The 23,425-nt window shown below is 33.7% G+C and overlaps 1 protein-coding gene across 1 annotated transcript in view; it reads left to right on the top strand.

Moving 5' to 3' along the window:
- Positions 1-23,425, top strand: part of CSMD3 (CUB and Sushi multiple domains 3) — a 1,149,842-nt gene that overhangs the window by 1,121,063 nt on the left and 5,354 nt on the right. Inside the window, 7 exon segments of the mRNA XM_034668518.1 lie at positions 3,736-3,847; positions 6,034-6,213; positions 8,343-8,408; positions 16,219-16,377; positions 18,380-18,492; positions 20,816-20,903; positions 22,991-23,126. Of these exon segments, the coding sequence (XP_034524409.1) occupies positions 3,736-3,847; positions 6,034-6,213; positions 8,343-8,408; positions 16,219-16,377; positions 18,380-18,492; positions 20,816-20,903; positions 22,991-23,126 (854 nt within the window).

The raw sequence follows: 23,425 nt of genomic DNA, 5'->3' as shown, positions 1-23,425 counted from the left end.
AATTTTTTAAATTAGATAATGAGAAAGTTATTTTTTCTACAAATAATCAAATTATATTTTGCATGTTAGAAGCTAATTTAGAATCAGAAGGACCTGTCATCACAAGTTGGAAAAGGATGGACAGTCATATAAAATATAGTATTAAGTGGTCTTATAAATGAAAAAGCATTAATGCACTTTAATTTGGAGAAAATTTTGGTTATTGATTTAACTATAATAAACTCTGAACAAAAAATTAATCAGTTATTAAATTTGTTTAATTCTAGGTATATTAGATATTTGGTATAAGTATTGTGAATGTGACAAAAATAGTTATTATGTAAGTATTTGTGAATTTGACAAAAATAGTGTCATATAAAAAATTTTAAATAGATTTTACTTTTCTGGTATCTGATTAATATCTAAAGCAGTACTTATGATGACTTTGGAAAAGTTTACAGAAATAAGGAAAAAAGTATTACAAGTAAAAAAAAAAAAAAGGCTATGTAATCCAACATATTTCTTAACAGATATCTTAGTGAAGTAACCCAAATGTACCCTTCAAAGAATAAATGGTGATTTAGCTTCCTATGTAAAGTACGGAAGGGATATCTTTCTTCTTTAAGAAACTATAGACATGTTAAATCTTTTTAAGTTCAGTAATCAAATGATTTTGTCATTTGTCACTAAATCAGTAGTCCCCATTGATCTAAGAGTTTCGAGAGTTCTTTGTGCGCAAGGGTGAGTAACATGGTCCCTAGTTTAGAGAAACTAACCTCTGGTGTGTGGGTGATTTCATAGGATAGATGATAACATTGGTAACTTCAGAAGTTGCTAAGGGAGCACATAAAAGAAAGTTCTCCTAATTTGTGGCTGCAGGGAAGCCTTTCTAGAAATGTCTGAACTAAATCTTTTAGGGTAAAATCTAGGAAAAGAAAGTTGGGAAAGACATTCCATGCAGGGTAAACAGCGTGAAAATATGCATGCATTAAGGGAACAACAAAAATTCAGTAATACGTGAGCACAATTTGAGTAAAAGTAAGTGGTCAGTGATGAAGCTAGAGAAATGGGCCTTGGTCAGGTTATAGGGGCTTTTATCTGTCAAGTTAACACAAAGTAACTTTATCCTATGGGTGATTTGACAGTAAGGATTTTAAGGAGAATGCTAAGGCCGTACTTCCATGTTCATCACTCTGACTTTATGTGGAAAATAAATTTAATGTGGTCAAGACTGGAGTTAGATGATTATCATAATTGTATTTATGATTATTATAATTAAAATTATGACAGTAGTTCTCAAAGTGTGGTTGCTGACCAAGCAGCAGCAGTATGACTTAAGAACTTGTTGGAAATACAGATTCTGGGCCTCCCCCAGATCTACCCAGTCAAAAACTTTCAAGGGAGGCTCATCTGTTTGTGTTCTGGTAAGTCCTCGTGTTTATGATATCTGCTAATATATGAGAACCAAACCTGTAGAAAAGATATTGAGGACTAAAACGGGATGTATAAGTGGAGAAAGACAGAAGGGGACAGTTTAAGATCTAGGAGGTAAAATTATCAGTATATGCTATTAGATTGAATGAGGGGAGATTTATGGGTAGAAGGTGGCAACCATTAACTGAGATCTACCCTAAAGTAGGATTGCTGGGTTGATAGAGGTAATGATGTTTGTAAAACCAGTTTGAAGAACAGAATTGCAAAAGCTACATGATCAGTCATATAATCTAGTCCATATGAGAAAGTCAAAATATATAGCATCATATTGCATAACTTCAGAGTATGTGAACTGTGTGCTCTGGAGCACAATTTGAAGGACTTCATTTATGTTGAATACAGGGTGAACAGAGCTCCTGGAGTTGAACAGTGTAACTGCCTTGGACAAAATGGGTTATCAAGGGCATAAGAGATCTCAAAGCTATCATGAGGGTATCTTGGAAGACACAATGTAAGATAACTAGAAGAATAAAGGTTGTTCTCAGAGAGTGACAGTTAGAATTGAATGTTTGTGGTATAGCATAGCTCTGGGTAACAACGAGGATATCAGAAATGGTAGCATTTAGCTACTCTCAAGGTCCAAATGGAATCTTGGGTCAAATTATGTCACTTTAAGCTTAGCCTCATGTCGCTTTAGGAGGTAGGAGTAGGAACTAACTGGGAAGGAAGGAAACAGGGTATTTGTGAAACGTGCCAAGAGGATGACTGATCATTCTCAGACTCCAGTTGCTGGGGAAGGCTGAAATGGCAGACACTAAATATTCCTCACCTTGTCCTCCAGCTGTAATCATTTAATAAACTCTGATGTTTTCTTCTTGTAATGTAGTTTGAGTAAACAACATCCTTCCCAAGTCTACTGCCATAAGTTAATTCAGCTTTTATCTATTCAAATCTAATATGGTAGTGCTGGCTTCATGATTATAATTACTGCTGGTCATTCCTTTTGTAGTAGTTTCTTTATGCAGTGGCTAATTTAATTTTCAAACAAATTTTGCTTGCTCTGAGAGCTTTAGCAACTTAATGTTTTCATTAAAAAAAGATTTCAAATGCCATTGCCTGCCTTTTGAGACCCTTTAGAAACTGATTCTTACATTTATCTTTGACTTAATAATTAAAGTTGGAATTTATTTTAAACCTATTTGCCATCCCTGAATGGAGTAGATTTTACATCCTATTTCATTTAATGCTTAAAACAAATCTCAAGACAAATAATATTATCATCTTCATTTATAGATTAAGTCTCAAAGAGGGGATATACCTTATTCAAGCAAGATCAGATCCAGAGTTAAAGCCACACACACATTACTCTAGGATCTGTTTTCTTTCTTTTCTTTCTTTTCTTTTTTTTTTTCCTGTATCTCACTGCTTCCCACTTTACCCTTCCCCAACCCAACTTCCTATCTCACTGTATGAACTATCCATGCCAAACAATCAAATGCACTCTTTTTCCTAAACTGTATGATGTATATTTTAGCCTTCATACATTTTCTCATCATGTTCTTATCTTTTCTACTTTTATATCAGTTGTTCTCAAGCTTTATTGTTCATTAAAATCACCTGGAGGGCTTGTTAAAATACAGATTGCTGGTCCCCATTCAGAGTTTCTGATGCAGTGGGTCTGGGATAAGGTCCCAGAATAGCATTTCTAAAAAAGTTCCTAATGATGCTGAGGTTACCGGTCTGGGGCCTCACTTTGAAAACCATGTTCTATGTATTTATCCAAAATTCACATCCTTAAAAGCTTAGTGCAAATTACATGTCTTCCAGTATATATTTGTTACAATCACAGCTTTTGAATCTAAACGCCTTTACATCTAATCTTATATTGCATTTACTGTCTTCCATATTTATTTGCCTCTTATGTTGTTATCTTTATTTCTCTGTCTTCATCCATCTTTACTTATTTATCTTTACGTAGCGATCTACCTGTCTGTCTTGTGTTTAGATGTAGCTTATTGGCCTTTTGGTGTCTTATGTGTTTTCTTCAAACTACTGTGACAAAAAGTTTGGCACCTATGCTTGCATTGGGTACTCAAATATTTGATGATGATATGTATACAAAGAGATGGAAGTTTTTTCTTTAGTCTTGATTTCCCCAATTTTATTTTAAATAAATAAAATTATTTATTTTAAATATCTTTTCCTACTAGCTTCTACCATGAAGAATTTCTTTTGAAAGTATTTTCTCATCCTAGTTTTTTTTTTTCTGTTTGTTGCCATATTTGTAGCTGCATTGGTATGTTTCTCTGTAATTTGCTATAGGTAGGAAGTGTTGTGCAGTTCCATTGCAAAAAAGGGCACCTTCTCCAAGGGTCTACAACACGCACTTGCCTTCCTGACCTCACATGGAGTGGAATTCAGCCTGAGTGCATACGTAAGTATTGTGGCTAAGAAATTATACTTACCACAGATAGGAATTTATATGCATTTTTTCTTACAAGTGGGAAGTAAATCTATATCTACACAAAAGATGCATTACCTGGATTTTTTAGATTACGATAAAACATAATTTGTGTATATAAGTTTATTGCTGTATCATAACCCCAATGCCCATTAAGGAGCATTCTTTCTAAACAAGTCATAAGGCATGAGGCACAATTTCAGTTCTTTTGCAAACCTCTTGTAATTGTGTTCAGCTTGGTCATCTGGTAATTTTAGATGATCATTAGTTTATCAATTCAGAGATCTGCACCTATGTATGCTGAAATACAAAAGGTTCCAATTTAGTGCCTCTTAATCCTTTATCACTTTTGAAACTCTCTGAGAATCTGAGGAAAGATAGAAACATCCATGGAAGGAAATACACATGAATAGTTTGACCAAAAATTTGAATACTATTTCAGGATTTCCTGGAGCTTCTAAATGTGCACTGACCCTAAGTTGAGAGCACTTGCCGTACAGATTAAAGAAGAACAAAGCCCAAGGTCATGAAGCTGTCTTTTCTGGCTCACAGTTAGAAATAAATTTCAGCTGGTGAATTACTTATCTCTTTCCCTCCCAATTTCTCTTTTTTATCTCCTTTCCTATCTTAAAATCCTGAGCATCTTGGGGAAAAACAATAAAGAGTAATAAGCAGGAGTAGAAAGACTCATCAGAATGTTGGCCATCTTTTAGGATTTGCTGAAGTCTATATAAGTCCGGTGAATTTACTGTAGCCCTGTTCAGAACCACCCAAATGATCATGGGAGCCCCCTGTGTACATGCAGCTTACTGAAAAGCAGCAGAACACTCCACTGAGAAGTCATTTACATGCCTGGTTGGCTGATATTTGAATATGGCAAAAATCCTTAAAAGACAATTCAGTAGAGTGCATACTTTAGAACCTGTGTGAGATGTAACTAGGTATTTCATAGTAAACCAAAGTTCATTGATGATTTCTATTAAGGCTACGATGATTTAAAAAGAGTTACTACTGAAAGCATCTCAGAACTTCTACTATGTGCATAATATGAGAATTAACTTCCTTCTGCTTGTGAATAATGTGAGGATTAATTAATGTAACTCCCCCCAGCCCAAAAAAAAGAATGTAGAAGAGGCAGACGATTTGTGTTTATCTTTAGCAATATTTCCTCCATAAGGATTAAATGACATGAATGGAATTATATTAAATATAAAATAAGTAACACAATGTTTATCACATAATATTAAAAAATGTTAGCTCTTATTTATAGCTTTGAATCTCCATTGGGAAACAAATAGAAATTTTTTTCCAAGCACAGTTGTACACAAAATATTTTTTTCAGAGGCAAACTTTTAAGTATCCATATCCATGATCAGAAATGCTTTCTGGTTTAGGGAGAAACTTCTTTTGTAGCATCTATCTCTGAGAAAGAAATGGTATTTATAAGACAAAACAGGAAAACTGGGGGCAGGGCCAAGAAGTGCATAAGTACGGGTAAAATGGAATAGAGGTAGGGAATCAAGAGTGGGAGGAAGCTTGAAGAAAGGGAGACAAAAGTTAAAAGAATGAAAAGGTACTGCTACTTATGGACCCAAAATATGGCCAGAAACTTCCACATGTAAAAAGTTGCTAAATTGTACTTTCTACATTAGGAGGTATTAAAGTCAAAGTGACATATTGAGCTGCGGTTGTATGTAACTTTAGAAAGCATGTTTTTAAAATTTAAAATAAATATAAAATTGAAGATAATAATACTTCATAAATTGGCATAGAAAATGTGAGCTTGACAAACTTTGAAAGGTATCTTACTACAGGACTCCATAGATACTTTAAAATGCTAATAATTATTGAGACTCTCTAGAATAGTGATATAGTACACATTTATAAGCTTAATTAGCCCCAGTAAGTCTTTTTTCCCTCCTTAGCTTCCCTTTTAACATCTACCAGTGTTCCACAGATGACTGCTTAGGATATGCTAGCCTATGAAATTAATATGTGCATTGACATTGATACATTTTCCTTGATTAATTAAAATAACCAAGCAAAGGTATATTTATATAAAGGCATTAACATGCCTCTAATATATATTGTGACTCTCATCTCAAAATTTTCTTAACATGTCTATAAAAAATGAACGCTTTTATTTTTTCTTAATGTAGCCCACAGCTGTAAACAACCAGAAACCCCTGCTCATGCAAATGTAGTAGGAATGGACCTTCCATCTCATGGCTATACACTCATTTATACCTGCCAGCCTGGCTTCTTCTTAGCAGGTGGAACAGAACATAGAGTGTGTAGATCTGATAACACCTGGACAGGAAAAGTTCCTGTTTGTGAAGGTAAGTTTTCTTTATAGAAGCTTCTAACAGACCCGTTGAACTATTTCAGCCTTCCTGCGATGCAAGAGACAAAAACTCAACTCACATTAGCTTAGGTACAAGAGAAAACTATGTTAGCCAACTCCAACGGCAGGCACTTCTGGATCCAGAGGCACAGAAATATTATTGGGGTCTTTTTATAAATTCTTTTACATGGTCTGTTTATTCTTCTTTATTCCGTCTTCTAGTTACTTCATCATGGTAGGTGTATTAGTTTCTTGGACTGTTATAACAAAGTACCACAAGCTGTATAGCTTTAAAAAGCAGAAATTTATTCTCTCACAGTTCTGGAGGCCAGAACCCAAAATCAAGGTGTTGGTACATCCAGGCACCTTCTGAAGTCTCTAGGGAAAAATCATGCTTTATCTCTTCTTACTGTTTGGCAGCTTCTGGCTATCCTTGGAGTTCCTTGGCTCATAGCTGCCCCACACCAATTTCTACCTCCATTTTCATGTGTCCTCTCCCCTTCCTATAAAGATACCAGTCACTAGATTTCAAGATTATTTCACCTGAGGGTCCCTAATTAATTATATCTTCAAAGACTGGTATTTCTAAAAAAGGTCATATTTTGAGATTCTTGGTGAACATGAATTATTTATGTTATTCAACCTACTACAGTAGGTAAAATTGCTGCCAGCATTTTTTTTGGTTTGGAAGAGTTTTTGCCAAAGCTGCTTGGTCAGGAAAGCACTATTCAAGAGTCTGATTGTCAGGGCGCCTGGGTGGCACAGCAGTTAAGCGTCTGCCTTCAGCTCAGGGCATGATCCCGGTGTTAGGGGATCAAGCCCCACATCAGTCTCCTCTGCTATGAGCCTGCTTCTTCCTCTCCCACTCCCCCTGCTTGTGTTCCCTCTCTCGCTGGCTGTCTCTCTGTCAAATAAATGATAAAATCTTTAAAAAAAAATAAAAGAGTCTGACTGTCAGTTTTAAATGGAGCCTACCTCCAAATCTGTTAGTCAATCAGGGTAATACAGTATTTTGACCCGATCTAAGTGAAGTGTCTACTTCTCTTGCTTCTTGATCAGGGCATTCCTCATCTGGATAAGGTGTAGTGAGTTTACCAGAGAAAAAAGGCTTATGTGTTCAGAACCAGGAATAAAGGAAGTTTCTCTACAATTCTTGATAAGATCATCAATAAATTCCTTTTCCTTTTCCTTTTTGTTTCCAGCCCTTCTAATTCCCCTTCTCTTGCAGANCCAGCCCTTCTAATTCCCCTTCTCTTGCAGAGTTCACAAATGTTAATGATCTCCTTTTTTTTGAAATGTGTTCATTCTCTTCTCTTAGCCAGAACACTACTCAGTTTGTTTTAAATTTTTCATGAGATTGAAAGATTAAAAGTCCATTTAAATCCATCAGAATTTCAATAACTTTTTATCTATCCAGTTTGCTGTTTATCATCACTACTATAGTAAGTTAACTCAGCATTATCTCTACTGAGACTACCACAGCAGCCTCCTAACTTCTCTGCCTGTATCAATATCCCTTCCTTTCCAAATTGTTCTCTGTCTTGGAGTCAGAGTGATGTTCACCCAAATTATTTCACTTAAAACCTTTTAAAGACATTATATTGCTCTTAAGAAAGAGATACACCTTTACACAGTCTACAAGCACTGAATGTCATAGCTCCGATAACTTTGCAGGCATATCCAGCAACCCACATGAATTCCTTGCTTTGAACTACCTTTGGTTTGGCTTAAAACTTTAGTTTTAACTCTTTACTTTTGAGTTTCGCCAATTTCTTATAACACCATGAGCCACCTTAACACATTTTGATTTTGAAACACATACTCTACCAAATTATTTTGGCCTTTGTGCAATAGGAACATACCCTTAGTCTTCAGCTACATGCTGTAATCAACTGTTTATGTGTTGGTTTATGTGGTTTGCATGTTCTTTAAAATAAGAAAGAGAATCCTGAAATGATAAGGCAGCACTAATCTTTCCCTTGTCCCACTGGATTATAACGGGGTAATTATTGAAATCGTTAGTTATGCAACGGAAGTGTTGAGTAGGTAGTGAGATGTTAGTATAAATTGGACATTTTGGTTATATTAACTTTTGTAAACCTTTCTTTTTTTCTTTTTCCATAGCTGGTTCCAAAATATTGGTGAAAGATCCAAGACCTGCACTAGGAACACCCAGCCCAAAGCTAAGTGGTTAGTAATTTCAGTTGTTTTCCTAGAAGTCGTGATTTCTAAAAGTGATCTTTTTTCTTGACAAAGTGAACATTATTTAGAAAAATATAGATTGAGTATGAGAAAACTATGAATTTGACTATTTGGAATTTGAAAATTTATATTTTAAGATATTAAATTTCAAAGAATGTAATTCTGAGACATGTTAATATTCCAAAAATAATGTTTATAGTTAAAATCTTAAAAAAAAATAAAAGAGTCTGATTGTCAGTTTTAAATGGAGCCTACCTCCAAATCTGTTAGGCAATCAGGGTAATACAGTATTTTGACCCGATCTAAGTGAAGTGTCTACTTCTCTTGCTTCTTGGTCAGGGCATTCCTCATCTGGATAAGATGTAGTGAGTTTACCAGAAAAAAAAGGCTTATGTGTTCAGAACCAGGAATAAAGGAAGTTTTTCTACAATTCTTGATAAGATAATCAATAAATTCCTTTTCCTTTTCCTTTTTGTTTCCAGCCCTTCTAATTCCCCTTCTCTTGCAGCGTTCACAAATGTTAATGATCTCCTTTTTTTTGAAATGTGTTCATTCTCTTCTCTTAGCCAGAACACTACTCANTTTAAGATATTAAATTTCAAAGAATGTAATTCTGAGACATGTTAATATTCCAAAAATAATGTTTATAGTTCTCTCTATAAAATATCCCCATGAGTTTCTGAAAATGACTATACTATATTGGCAATGCTCTATTTAAAACATTAAAACAAAAAATTGAGCTGTTTTAAATATAGATTTTTTTAAAAGGAACAATACACTGGGTATGAGAGTAAAAAAGTTCAGCAATTTTAGTTTATAGTTTATTGATTTAAAGACCAAAATTTTAAATTTAGTCATTAAAACATGGGCTTTTCAGTCCTACAGCCTTAATGTAATTGCCATGTTATATACCCCCTACTACTATGACTTTGGAAAGTTTTTATATATTTGAGCCTCCATTTCTTTATCTATACAAAAGAAACAATGATTAGATTATTATAAATGAATTTCATGAAAATGAAATGTGAGTACTTTAGTGTATAGTAAGGCCTCCATATATGAGAGCTCCTTTTTTTAGTATTAGTCCATATTTTATTTATATGATATAAATTAAAAGCTACAGATAAAGATTTTGTATTTAATCTGTAGCTTGGAGACAGATTTGGTCTAGTGATATTAAGCCAGTAACAGTGTTGGGTTCTAATTTTTGTTGTGTTTAGATGTTCTCAAGGTGCATGCTATAAAACTGGAGTACCCACAAAAAAATCATTCTGAAACACTGATTAATTTAACATGCAGTAGAAATAGACTGAATACCAGTAAGGAAATCAAAGAATATGTGAACATAAGAGAGAATGTTTAGCAATGGAATCAGAAAATCACAGTGGTCAATCAATGCAGAATTTTCCAAGGGAGATGGTTTATCTGGTAGCAGATAGGTGTTTTAAATAATAACTCCAGTATATCAAATGTAAAACCTGACTTTCCTGGGCAAAACATGACCTATGGTCATCAATAAATAAATCAGGCAGGCAAAAAAATAAAAAAGAATATGGTTGAACAACACAATTAGTTAGCTTGACTATATATATATATATATATATATATATATATAAAGATTTCTGTATCAAACAATTATAGAATATATATTTTATTCAAAGGCACATGGGACAGGTATAACAATTGATCATATATTAAGTAATAAATAAAAATGTATAAATTTCAAAGCAAAGTTAACCTTCAGATCTGATAATCTGACAATAATGCAAGTAAAAATTAATAAGAAAATAGGTACATTTAAAAAAATTCTGAATATTTGGAAATTAAAAACAAAATCAATACTTATGAATGATTCATAAATTAAAGAATAAATTAAATAAAAATATAATACTAGAACTTAGCTATATTGAAAAATCTGCATATCAAAACTTGGGGACTATATCAAAAGCAAAGTTATGAGGGGAATTTATAGTTTTAAATTCTTACATTAGAAAAGAAGAAAGCCTTAGAATTAATGAATTAAGTAGCCCTGTTAAGAAGATATATAAAGTATAACAGAATAACAAAAAGAAAGCAGAAAATCAATGTAATAATAAAAATAAAGAAACACACCCCCACCCCAAGGATGCAATAGAAGAATCTCAACAGAGCCAAAGGTAGTTCTTTAGAGGAAAAAAAAGTAGAAAATTTCTGGTAAGATTGATCCAAAAAAGAACAAAAATTAAATAATATAACAAAAGGAAATGTGAACATAACCACATAGAGAGTAGATTAAATCAATTATAATTATATTAATGGAAAACTATCCATAATAGCCAACTTTAAAAAATGGACAAATTACTTGAAAAGTATATTTTATCANCAGATTTTTTTAAAAGGAACAATACACTGGGTATGAGAGTAAAAAAGTTCGGCAATTTTAGTTTATAGTTTATTGATTTAAAGACCAAAATTTTAAATTTAGTCATTAAAACATGGGCTTTTCAGTCCTACAGCCTTAATGTAATTGCCATGTTATATACCCCCTACTACTATGACTTTGGAAAGTTTTTATATATTTGAGCCTCCATTTCTTTATCTATACAAAAGAAACAATGATTAGATTATTATAAATGAATTTCATGAAAATGAAATGTGAGTACTTTAGTGTATAGTAAGGCCTCCATATATGAGAGCTCCTTTTTTTAGTATTAGTCCATATTTTATTTATATGATATAAATTAAAAGCTACAGATAAAGATTTTGTATTTAATCTGTAGCTTGGAGACAGATTTGGTCTAGTGATATTAAGCCAGTAACAGTGTTAGGTTCTAATTTTTGTTGTGTTTAGATGTTCTCAAGGTGCATGCTATAAAACTGGAGTACCCACAAAAAAATCATTCTGAAACACTGATTAATTTAACATGCAGTAGAAATAGACTGAATACCAGTAAGGAAATCAAAGAATATGTGAACATAAGAGAGAATGTTTAGCAATGGAATCAGAAAATCACAGTGGTCAATCAATGCAGAATTTTCCAAGGGAGATGGTTTATGTGGTAGCAGATAGGTGTTTTAAATAATAACTCCAGTATATCAAATGTAAAACCTGACTTTCCTGGGCAAAACATGACCTATGGTCATCAATAAATAAATCAGGCAGGCAAAAAAATAAAAAAGAATATGGTTGAACAACACAATTAGTTAGCTTGACTATATATATATATATATATATATATATATATAAAGATTTCTGTATCAAACAATTATAGAATATATATTTTATTCAAAGGCACATGGGACAGGTATAACAATTGATCATATATTAAGTAATAAATAAAAATGTATAAATTTCAAAGCAAAGTTAACCTTCAGATCTGATAATCTGACAATAATGCAAGTAAAAATTAATAAGAAAATAGGTACATTTAAAAAAATTCTGAATATTTGGAAATTAAAAACAAAATCAATACTTATGAATGATTCATAAATTAAAGAATAAATTAAATAAAAATATAATACTAGAACTTAGCTATATTGAAAAATCTGCATATCAAAACTTGGGGACTATATCAAAAGCAAAGTTATGAGGGGAATTTATAGTTTTAAATTCTTACATTAGAAAAGAAGAAAGCCTTAGAATTAATGAATTAAGTAGCCCTGTTAAGAAGATATATAAAGTATAACAGAATAACAAAAAGAAAGCAGAAAATCAATGTAATAATAAAAATAAAGAAACACACCCCCACCCCAAGGATGCAATAGAAGAATCTCAACAGAGCCAAAGGTAGTTCTTTAGAGGAAAAAAAAGTAGAAAATTTCTGGTAAGATTGATCCAAAAAAGAACAAAAATTAAATAATATAACAAAAGGAAATGTGAACATAACCACATAGAGAGTAGATTAAATCAATTATAATTATATTAATGGAAAACTATCCATAATAGCCAACTTTAAAAAATGGACAAATTACTTGAAAAGTATATTTTATCAGAACTAATAAAAGAAAACTTGAATGACCTTATAATAGATAAATTAGGAACTAAAAACTATTTTCACAGAGAAAAACCAGGTCCTTATGGATCTACTGATGAGTTCTGCCAAATTTTAAAGGAACAAAACAGATTATCCCATTTTATAAAATCTCTTCTAGTCAAGAAATCTAATTCTGTGAGGGGTGTGTGGGTGGCACAGTAGGTTAAGCGTCTGGCTTTTGGTTTGCGGCTCAGGTTACGGTCTCAGAGTGGTGATCCCAGGGTCATGAGATGGAACCCCAGCTTGGACTCCAGGGCACATCAGGAGTCTGCTTAAGATTCTCTCCCCTTCTCCCTCTTCCCTTTCCCCACCCCCTCACTCACGCAGGCACGCGCTCTCCCTCTCTCTAAAAAAAACAAACAAACAGGGGCTCCTGGGTGGCACAGCAGTTAAGCGTCTGCCTTAGGCTCAGGGCTTGATCCCGGCGTTATGGGATCGAGCCCCACATCAGGCTCCTCTGCTATGAGCCTGCTTCTTCCTCTCCCACTCCTCCTGCTTGTGTTTCCTCTCTCGCTGGCTGTCTCTATCTCTGTCGAATAAAAAAATAAAAAAATCTTTAAAAACAAACAAAAAAAGAAATCTCATTCTGTGAATCCAATATAATTCTAACTCAGAAAGACATTATATGAAAGNAAAATAAAAAAATCTTTAAAAACAAACAAACAAAAAAAGAAATCTCATTCTGTGAATCCAATATAATTCTAACTCAGAAAGACATTATATGAAAGGGAAAATTATAAACCCATTTGACTCAGGTTGTATAAATGAAAATATCCTACATAAAATCTTAGCAAATCAAATCTAAAATTATAGTATAACAGAAAAACCAAAAGATGACACATCAGAACCAAACTGGATTCATGATAGATATGCAGGGATATTTTTATGTTAAATAATTCTTAAAAGTAATCTGTGAGATTGAGATTAAAATGCAATTTTGATCAGTGCAATACCTACACAGAAAATACTTGAGAAAATGCGACACCTATTTGTAATTTTAAAAGACTCTTAACAAATTATAAAGGAAAGGAATGTCTTTAACCTGAGTAAAAAAAGATCTATAAAACTGCAGAGTAAATGCTATCTTCATTGGGAAAACATTAGAAACTTTTAATTTAAAACCACGAGGCACTGTGATTAGATTACTCCAAACTAACAAGAATGAGACTTGGCAGTTATATCAGAGGCAGGAGAATGATACGACATTTAGCAATATGATGAAGCCTGTGAAGTGAAGTTTAAAATCCGACGTCTTGAAAGAAAAGATCGAGACAGTTTACGATGATATCCACCACATCAACGAGAGTGGGCTGACATTTTAGAGTTTACAGAGAACTGCCAGATACACATTCATATTTAAATCCCAACATAGACCTAACAATAGAAAGAAATATTATCATTCCCATTGTACACGGGAATATAAATGACCAGGTGGTGTCTGCTTTGTCCCACCTGAGTTGCCTTTCTCAAAAGGTAGCGGCTAGTAGTGGCGTGCTGGAGCCCTCAGCGAGAGGCTCATCACAGACGATTCTGTGCATTCTTCCAAACTTTGCATTCAGTGGTGTCATATTGGTAGGAGTTTGAAATCTGCTATTATGGGAATATTTACACTATAGAAATCAGCAAATGCCACTGCACGTCAGTTTTTTTGTTTCTTTCGTTTTTGTTTTGTTTGTTTTTCAGGAGACCCAGTTAAACATTTCCTACCACATCAGCGATTAAACCCGATGTAATGTACTTGGCTGCTGCCACTATCTGTTTCTTTCCATTGCTCTTTTCTCCTGCAGCTGAGGTTCTCTTCCATCTCCTTCAAGGAACACTAATTCCCCTGAGGACTATGGATAAGATCATCAGGTTTTGTTTAAAGGTTCAGAGATAGCAAAGAGTAACCACAGTATAGTCCAGGTAGAAATAAACAATCAGCACTTAATTACTGAGTGTCTACTATTTGCTAGGCACTGCCATTAGAATCTCCCTCTTCCTCCTGCTTTTACCTGGACACCTAAGAACCTATTACCTCCAAATTCCAGGTCTTTCTAGTACATCACAATATTGCTCGTCACTCTCTCCTGCAAACTTGTTTTAGGCACACTTTTTTCACTAAAAATTTTNTCACTAAAAATTTTAACATTTTACCGAATCGAGGGTTTTTTGCTCATTCACTGTATCAAAGTGTTAGGTAAGACTCCTCTATACATGCATAGCATAGCATTCCCCTATAGCGTACATAGCTGCAAAGTTGGAGGTTTGGAGAGGGAGTGCCACTATAAGGATGACTTGGCAAAGGTCACAGAACCAGAACTATATCACTCATTTTACTAAATACATGTCTGCTAAATATCTATTTTATTAGCAATTATGTAGTAAGCTCTAAGATCCAGTTTTCCTATTTTATCTGCATAATAGCAAAAGCAGTAGTAGTAATGGTAGCTAACACTTAGCTAAACCCTTCACTTTCCTTATCTCATTTAATCTTCCTAACAACTCTAAGGTAACCTCATTTTAATTAGGAGGAAGTTCAGGTTTAGAGAGTTAAGTAATTTATGCAAAACCACACAGTTTATAGATTGCAGAGGAGGGACTTAAATACAAGGAGCCTAACTCCAGTGCTATATTGCTTTTGAATTATCATAGAAGAAAACATCATGTGTTGAAATATTCAGTAAAAACTCAACTCTTGAGCATATTTTATATTTCATGTATTTTATGTCTACAGTAGTTTTGCTATTTTGGTTTGCTGAGTAGAATTCAGGGACTGTAAGCCCAGTCTCTATGGTCTGGACAATAAGAAGTGTGATGTCTTAGTGAAGACCAGGTGACAAATTGTCAATAACTTGTTAGGGATAAAAGGCTTTCCCTTATTCTGTTATTGACTCATTTGCACAAATCGGCATAGCTCTTTGGAATAGCTGCTTTTGGGGGATGTGCTTTATTGTGATGTATAGGATTAATGGGAGCTTCTCTTAGCCTTTTTTCAGGATCTGAGTTGACTTTGCCATATTTGACTTATATAACTATAAATTACATAACTAATTTATATAAATATAATGTCTTATTTGGCTATATCTAAAATAAAGAGCATTCCTTCTTGAGATGAGAATTTATAACATTTAGAATATTATTTGATTCTACCACAATTCATCTCTCTCCCATGAGAGTTGGGCAATTCTAGGGCAATTCTTTTATTTCTAAAAATACTTGTCAATTCAAAGCTGTCAATATGGTGGAGCCCCATTCTTCCTCGGGAGCATTTATTATTGGCATAACTGAACCCAGTATTCTGTAAAGGGGACAAAGGAGCATCCCTCCAAACAGTCTTTAAGTGCTATTCTGCAGGAGGTGGGTTTAACTCTATGCCCTTCCTCTTGTAAATCTACTCATACTGCCAGGAGAAAGGCAGGCCTCTTGGGACTTGTATATAGACTGACTTGGCTTAGTAAAAATCATTTTATTTTCCTTCTGAAAGAAAGGTGTTACTGGAGGAGACCAAATATAAGTAAATTTGATGTTTAGCTGTTTCTGAATATACGCCTTATGTCTTCAATTGGTGTTATCTATCTTTGATGACTCGGGTATGAGTACAAATATAGGTTATTGCAATTTTGATTTATTCCAAAACACTTGAAACATGTATATGAAGAATTCACTTTATAATACACATTTCACATTATTGCGTGTTTAGCAAAATGCCATTATTCAATAAACTAATATTCATTAATCTGCTTTTTAATGTTTATATTTACAGGGCACCATAAAATTAATGTGTGTATTTGACCTTTTTACAGTTCCTGATGATGTGTTTGCCCAAAATTATATATGGAAAGGCTCTTACAATTTCAAAGGAAGGAAACAACCCATGACCTTGACAGTTACCAGTTTCAATGCTTCCACTGGGAGAGTCAATGCAACACTCAGCAATAGCAACATGGAACTGCTGCTTTCAGGTATCATGTTAAAGAATAGCAAACAATGCCTTCATGCCTTCACTTCCATCATTTCGTCATTTTTATTAGTGTTTTTTATACTGCGAAATATTTGTTACATTTTAAAGACATTCATAATTTATTCAGAAATAAGGCTTTCCGATTTTTGGATTGATACATGAATATTACTATTACACAAAGGAAAAACTGATTCTGAAATAAGCTCGCTCATGAATATTTTGATGTCGCTAGAATGAGACATCATGAAATTGAAAAGAACCTTTGATTGGAATAACTAAATCTTTCTTTATTCTCATAACACCAAAGAGACCAGATCAATGACTCACAACCTATTTAATGAACACAAAATCATTTCTTCAAATGAAAATATTTAGGTGGATACCATAATTGAAGACAGAAAAGGTAGAGCAACCTTCTTTAGAAAAGCGTAAGGGACCCAGAGCCCTATCCACCTTCTCAGCCTTCTCAAGTTTCTGTGTCCTTCATCTAGTGCACATTTGCCTCATTATCTTCTGTTTTTTCTGACATTCAGATGTTTTCTCATATGTCATCTCATCAACAGTACTTCCAATGATCCTATCTAAAATAAAATTCTCATTACAAACACGGACACACTCTTAGTCTTAGACACTCTTACCCTGTTTCCCTTTCTTCTTCTCACTATTTATAGTATAGTATAATATGGTATTACAGGACATAATATAACATCATTTATTTGTCCGTACTCCAACAATATAAGTTCTAAGCGGAAAGCTCTTTGCCTTCGAGTTCATCACTATTTCTCAGAAGTTAGAAAAGCATCTGGAACAAAATAGGCCTCAGTGAATATTATCCAAGTAATGAATTTGAATTATTGCTCTAATTTAAAAAATATTTTTAAAATACTGATATTGCAGATATGAAATATATTTTTTAAACTTCTTGCCTGTTGGGGCTATTGGATGGCTCAGTCGATTAGGCATCCCACTCTTGATTTTGGCTCAGGTCATGATCCCAGGGTCATGAGATTGAGCCCAATGCCGGCTCCCTGCTGGGTGTGGAGCCTGCTTGGGATTCTCCCTTTCCCTCTCCCTCAGGCCCTCCCCCACCCCCTGTCTCCCTCTCTTAAACAAACAAACAAACAAATAAATAAATAAGCAAGCAAGTAGGCAAACTTCTTGGCTATGTATATATCCTAAATAATTATTAGTAATAAAATAATTAGTGGTATAAATGAAATGGAAGATAACATTATATTTATTGATTTTATAAATTTTAAGAAAAGGATCAAACATCATTTTGTATTATTGAATGATTCTCCATTAAGCCCAAAGTTAAAGTGTTGGAAGCTAATATGTACTATATTTTAAAAACTATATACAGTTACAGTGATATAAATTAAAAGAAGCTTTATATTAACAAAATAAATTCATTTAAACTGTGACTACTATTTACCTAACTTTGAGATATAACCTTTTTTTCTTTATTTTCTGTAAGAGTCTGCACAAAATAAATGTATACTTAATCTAATCCAGAAAAATTTCAAAGTAAATTCCTACAAATATAGAAAAACAAACATAAATAATTTGTTATCTTTCCTGGTCCAGTAACACCTAGAATAGTCCTTCACAAGGTTGGCACCCAGTTCATTATTAAGAAAAACATCAGAAGTTTTAACACTTGATTTATATCTTTGAAGATTTTAAATTTCATTGGGGGAAGAAGTTATTTTGTTTGCAGTATCATAGAATGATTTTAATAAGAGCAATAATACTTAATTTTAATAGCATAGGTAATTTAACCCCACAATTAAGATTTAAGTTGAGAATTTCAGCTGAGAGATTAACATATTTTGCAAAAATTTGTAGAAAGCATTATGGATGAAGCTGGTCTTGACTTGGCCTTTGTTTGATTTCTTTTCCTATGACATGTATTACATGGTATATTTAAGGAGTTAAAGATAATAAAATGAAGCATAACTATTTACAAAATTAGTAGACTAAAATGTCCTTACATTTTACAGGGGTGTATAAAAGCCAGGAAGCTCGCCTGATGTTACATATCTACTTTATTAAAGTACCAACTCATGCTTCTGTGAAGAAAATGAAGGAGGACAATTGGGCCATGGATGGCTTTGTAAGTATATTTCTTTAAATGTTTGCTGCTAATTTTAATAACCCATCATTAAGATTCCAGAAAAAGGTACTTTTCTGAATTTAGCTAGTTATGAACAGACATGTACATACAAAATGGCAAGATTACTATTATGGGTAAATTATTTTGAAAAAAAAAAGATTCAGTGTAAATGCTTAGTAATCTAGAATGTTAAACCTAGGATTACCGGATTCTGATGAATCTTCCTTACTTTTGTAGTATTTACGTGTATGAGAGCCATATAGTTTTTTACTGGTTTCATAAAATGTATTTTGTCTATGGTCAGTACCATGATAAATAAATCTGGATAACATAATTCATTTTTGTCTGGATCCACTGTTTAAGACATATGTAGCCTATTTACAAAATGCATCAGAAATACATTTAAACTTTTTTCTCTAAATTTAACAGATTTAGAATATTTTACAAAATATTTAGAATAGTTTATAAAGTTGTATATGAAAAGGAAGTTACGTGAATTACTTCATGTGGAAAATAGTTACCATAGCTTCGCTGTGGAATCACCCTGTCATATTCAGCCACTTACGTGAATGGAATTTCTAAATTGGCAGTTGCAAGCAACAAATCTATTCACATATTCCCCCTGAGTCTTTCCTAAAAAACGAACAGGAGAGCTCTGACTACATCCTCACAAGTAACAGGTGTTCTTTTGCAAAGAAGACCTAGTGGGAAAGAAGAGAGTAGGTCATAGGCTTCAGTAAGTTTAGTGCCTGAGGAGAAAAAAAAAAATGTTTATTCTATTTCTTTATCTCTGCCATTATTTGTGGAGTTGGAAGCTAACTCATGTCTTCAGTACACTCAAATTGTATAATTGTATTATTTCATCTAGGAAGCAAACAAAATGAATTCATTCATTTAAATATTAGAGTTTGATCTCCTCTTTTTAGGAGCATTTCATTTTTAAAAATGACCCTGACCAGAGTATGATGTTTGATAATTAGGAATAAATCACTTCTTCCGACATGCCAGACTGCTATGGATGGATCAGTATGATAGTTTGCTTTTTAGGATGAGGATTCAAGGTCTTTTACAACTTTTACAATCATGTATAGGACTTCGGTAACTAATTAAAACAAACTTCAGAGCAAATTCACAATACTAGTTCCCAGGAACACTGAAATATAACTATTTTTGTTTTATTTATAAAATCAAATCATACTATGCATGTAAAGTATTTTTTAAATATAGGATTTTATTCACATGCAAGATACATGTTGTAGTCAGCGTTTATAGCATTAGATACAACCACAGAATCTCAAGGTCAAAGACATATGTTATCCTTTCTCATGTATGTGGGGTTAGTTGTGGTTCCACTTGAGGCTGTGGTAGCAAGTTTGGGTCTGCGCCAGGTGTGTTATTCTGGGGCCCAGGCTGGAGCAGCATCAGCTACCCAGAGCATAGCCTCTTGTCAGAGGTCAGAAGCTCTGAGGGGTAATGTTTTAAGCACTCTCTATTGAGATATAATTCATATACCTTATAATTCACCCATTTAAAGTGTACAGTTCAGTGGTTTTTAGTATATTTACAAGTGTGTAACCATCACCACAGTTGATTTTAGAATATTTCTGTCACTTCAAAAAGAAACTCCACACCCTTTAGCTATCATCACCATACCCATCCACGCCTCATCTCCACCCTAACCCTAAGCAACCACAGATCTATTTTCTGTTTCTGTGGATTTCTGTGTTTTGGATGTTCATATTTATGGAATCATATAATGTGTGGTCTTCTGTGACTGGCTTCTTTCACTTCTTGTAATGGGACACATGCCTCTTAAGGCCTAGGCTTAGAACTGACTTATTGTTAATTCCACCCACGTTCCATTGGCCAAAGCAAGTCACAGGACTAAACCCAGTGAGGTGGAAAGTACATTATTCCCATGAAGATTGGTGGGAGGGGGAGAAGGAGTGCATGCATGCTAAACAGTAATCAAATCTACAAAGTACAGTTTTATTATATTTTAATTTTTAATTGATCATTTGCTTTATTCTGTTTCATCATATCATTGCCCTTTTATGACAGTAGGTTTCTTAGCTTAAAGAAATCTCTATATATCATTAATAACCAACCCCCTTTTTTCTAATATCCTAATTACTTAAAAATGAAAATTCTGATTTTGCTTATAATGATGGCAAATTTGCACAATGTGCTTTGTTTTACATAGGAAGATACAGAGTTAGGAACTCTGCATAACATTCATTTAAGAGTAAAACTGAATATTTATTAAGGCTGGGAAAATATAGCTGTGTCCAATCTTCAGATTTAATCAACCTTATATTTTTAGGTTTCTGCTGAGCCTGATGGAGCTACTTATGTATTTCAAGGATTTATTCAGGGCAAAGATTATGGGCAATTTGGACTACAAAGACTAGGTAATGTATTCATTTTCGTTTTCGTGTAGTTCCTTTATTATTCCAGACATCATAAGAAAATACAGTGGATTCTGTACATTAGGCACACTGCCTACATTTTGCATTGTCAGCCTTATACATTGATACATTTGATAGCCTTTTAAATAATCGCATTCTTCAAAATATTGATTCTCTATGCACTAGCCCTGTACAGTGCTTGATTGTTGTCATATTTCTAATAAATATGACACACTGTCTTGCCCTTAGCAAGTAAAAGGAAGAAAAAGTGATGCAGATATAAAAGAAAATATTAAACTGTAAATTATTTTATTTTATCTCATGAGAACTGCAGTACTTCTCTTCAGTTTGAATATTATTGCAACTTTCTTTCTCTTTCAAAAATATAGTGGCAACCTTGAAAACTTCATATGGTCTGGAAAGGGAAAATAACTTTGAGGAATGGACCACTTTTGGGGGCTTTGCGCTATTCAGATATGTAAATTTCCTATAGTAGGAAGCAGGGGGTTTTGTCATTTTTCTTCCCAACTCTTCTAAAATGTATACAGACATTTAATGGTCTTGCTTGAATATAATTATTAACATAGCTTTTGGTATATAATTTTCCTAAGGTATATTGTCTCCCATTATTATATTATGGTATTGACATATAAAGTATAAATTCAGGCTCTAAAAACTACTATTTGATATTTATCTTAAAAATTCCATTACTTTGAACTCTTACATAAATAATCTGAGTCCCTAGAAAACTAAGGTAGAGAATAGGTATTAACTTTGAACCTGGACTAAGGTGTGACTTAGTTGAATATAACTATTTATCAAAAAGGGAAATTAGCTTTCTCTAAGTGAACAATAATAATAAGATGTCATTGTGTTAGTTTTGAAAACCAGATAAAACATTCGTTAATACAGTACATTAACACAGTCGTGTAATTTAATGCAAGATGTTTAAGCAAACTGTTCCCAAAAGCATCTCAAACTCTGTATGTCTAAAACAGAACCTGAAAAAAAAAAAAAAAAAGAAGGAGCTGTTTCTTTCTGGGGAAAATAAAAGCAAAACACAAAAAACAACCTGTACGTTATTTTCTCTTCCCCTACCCTACCCCAACACGTTAACAAACCTGATTCTTCTCATTTCCTAATTTTGCTTATGTCTTTGCCATGTACTCATCCTCAAGTAGAGCTCTCTCATCCTGTGCCCTCTCACCTCTTATCTTCACGAACAGGTTCTGTTGATTTTTAACTGCAAAATGTTCCCCTACATCTATTTTTCATGCTCTTCCTAGTCTCCAGGATACAGATCAATTTCCATTTTTATCTAGGTTGTTGCTATGATCTTTGAAGTGCTCTTGCTTCCAGTCCCAGTTCCCTCAAGGCCATCCCACCCTAGTCACTGTTCCAAATTGTGTATCTTATCACAGGGGCTTTTATTTCTAAACACCTTCAGTTGTCCATCACCTCAGGTAGGTGATAAGTTTGTCTTTAGAATGGTGTTTATGGCTTTTCAGGCTCTGGCCATAGTTGTACCACATGGCATACTCCTCCTACCACACTGGTACGTACTTACCTCTACATCCTTTCCACACAGCTACAGCCAGCACTTGTCACATCTTCTAAATATGCCCCTCACCTTCCCGTTTCTAGGCTCATGATGGTCCTGCCTTCCTCCCCCCTCCACTGTTCTACTGATTCTTCAAAGCCAAGCTCATATTGTATATTCTCCGGAATGCATCCTTACATACCACCAGATGGAATTACTCTTTCTCTTCCTAAAGCACATTGATCATTAATTCATGCTTGATGTCTACATTTATTTGTGTCCCGGTATTTTTCCCACAATTGTATAAACTCCTCAGTTCAGAGACTCTGCTCATTTTTTATTCTGTATTCTTTCCTGGAAAAATGTCTTATACATAGAAGGCACTGTACAAACTTGTATGGAAAAGAGTTTAAGGTGTTTCATGAATTACTTTTGTTTCCTATGTACATTTCCAAGTAGATATCTTGAGAGAGAAAGAAAATAATTGGTTCATAAAAATAAAAATCAATTGTGATAAAATAAAGATGATTTTTTTTTTCTTACTTTATAGGACTAAACACGTCAGAAGGCTCAAATTCTTCAAATCAGCCTCATGGTACAAACAGTAGTTCCGTGGCCATTGCTATTCTTGTGCCTTTTTTTGCACTTATATTTGCAGGATTTGGATTTTATCTTTATAAACAAAGGTAAGTTCACTGATTTCACCTATAAAACGTTTCCAACATCTTCGATTTCATGTTCTTTTTTTCTACTCTAGTTCAAATCTTAACTTCCATTTTTTTTCTGGGTCGTTGAAAACAATGTGTGCCAGATATTGCAACAGTTGTTAAAAAGCCTTATTTCCCCTGCCTGCTTCCCACCACCCCAGCATGATAAAACAAAAATGGCTCTGTTAATTTGCACAAACATTCAACTTAACCCTTACTACTTTTGCCTGTCAGTTTCTTGGTACATACTTAATTGTATCCGTTAGTTTTGCGTTATC

The sequence above is a fragment of the Ailuropoda melanoleuca genome, chromosome 9, assembly GCF_002007445.2.
Source record: "Ailuropoda melanoleuca isolate Jingjing chromosome 9, ASM200744v2, whole genome shotgun sequence".
Taxonomy (NCBI): Eukaryota; Metazoa; Chordata; class Mammalia; order Carnivora; family Ursidae; genus Ailuropoda; species Ailuropoda melanoleuca.
Note: the sequence above shows the minus strand (reverse complement) of the source record. Positions and strands in the feature narration are given on the sequence as shown.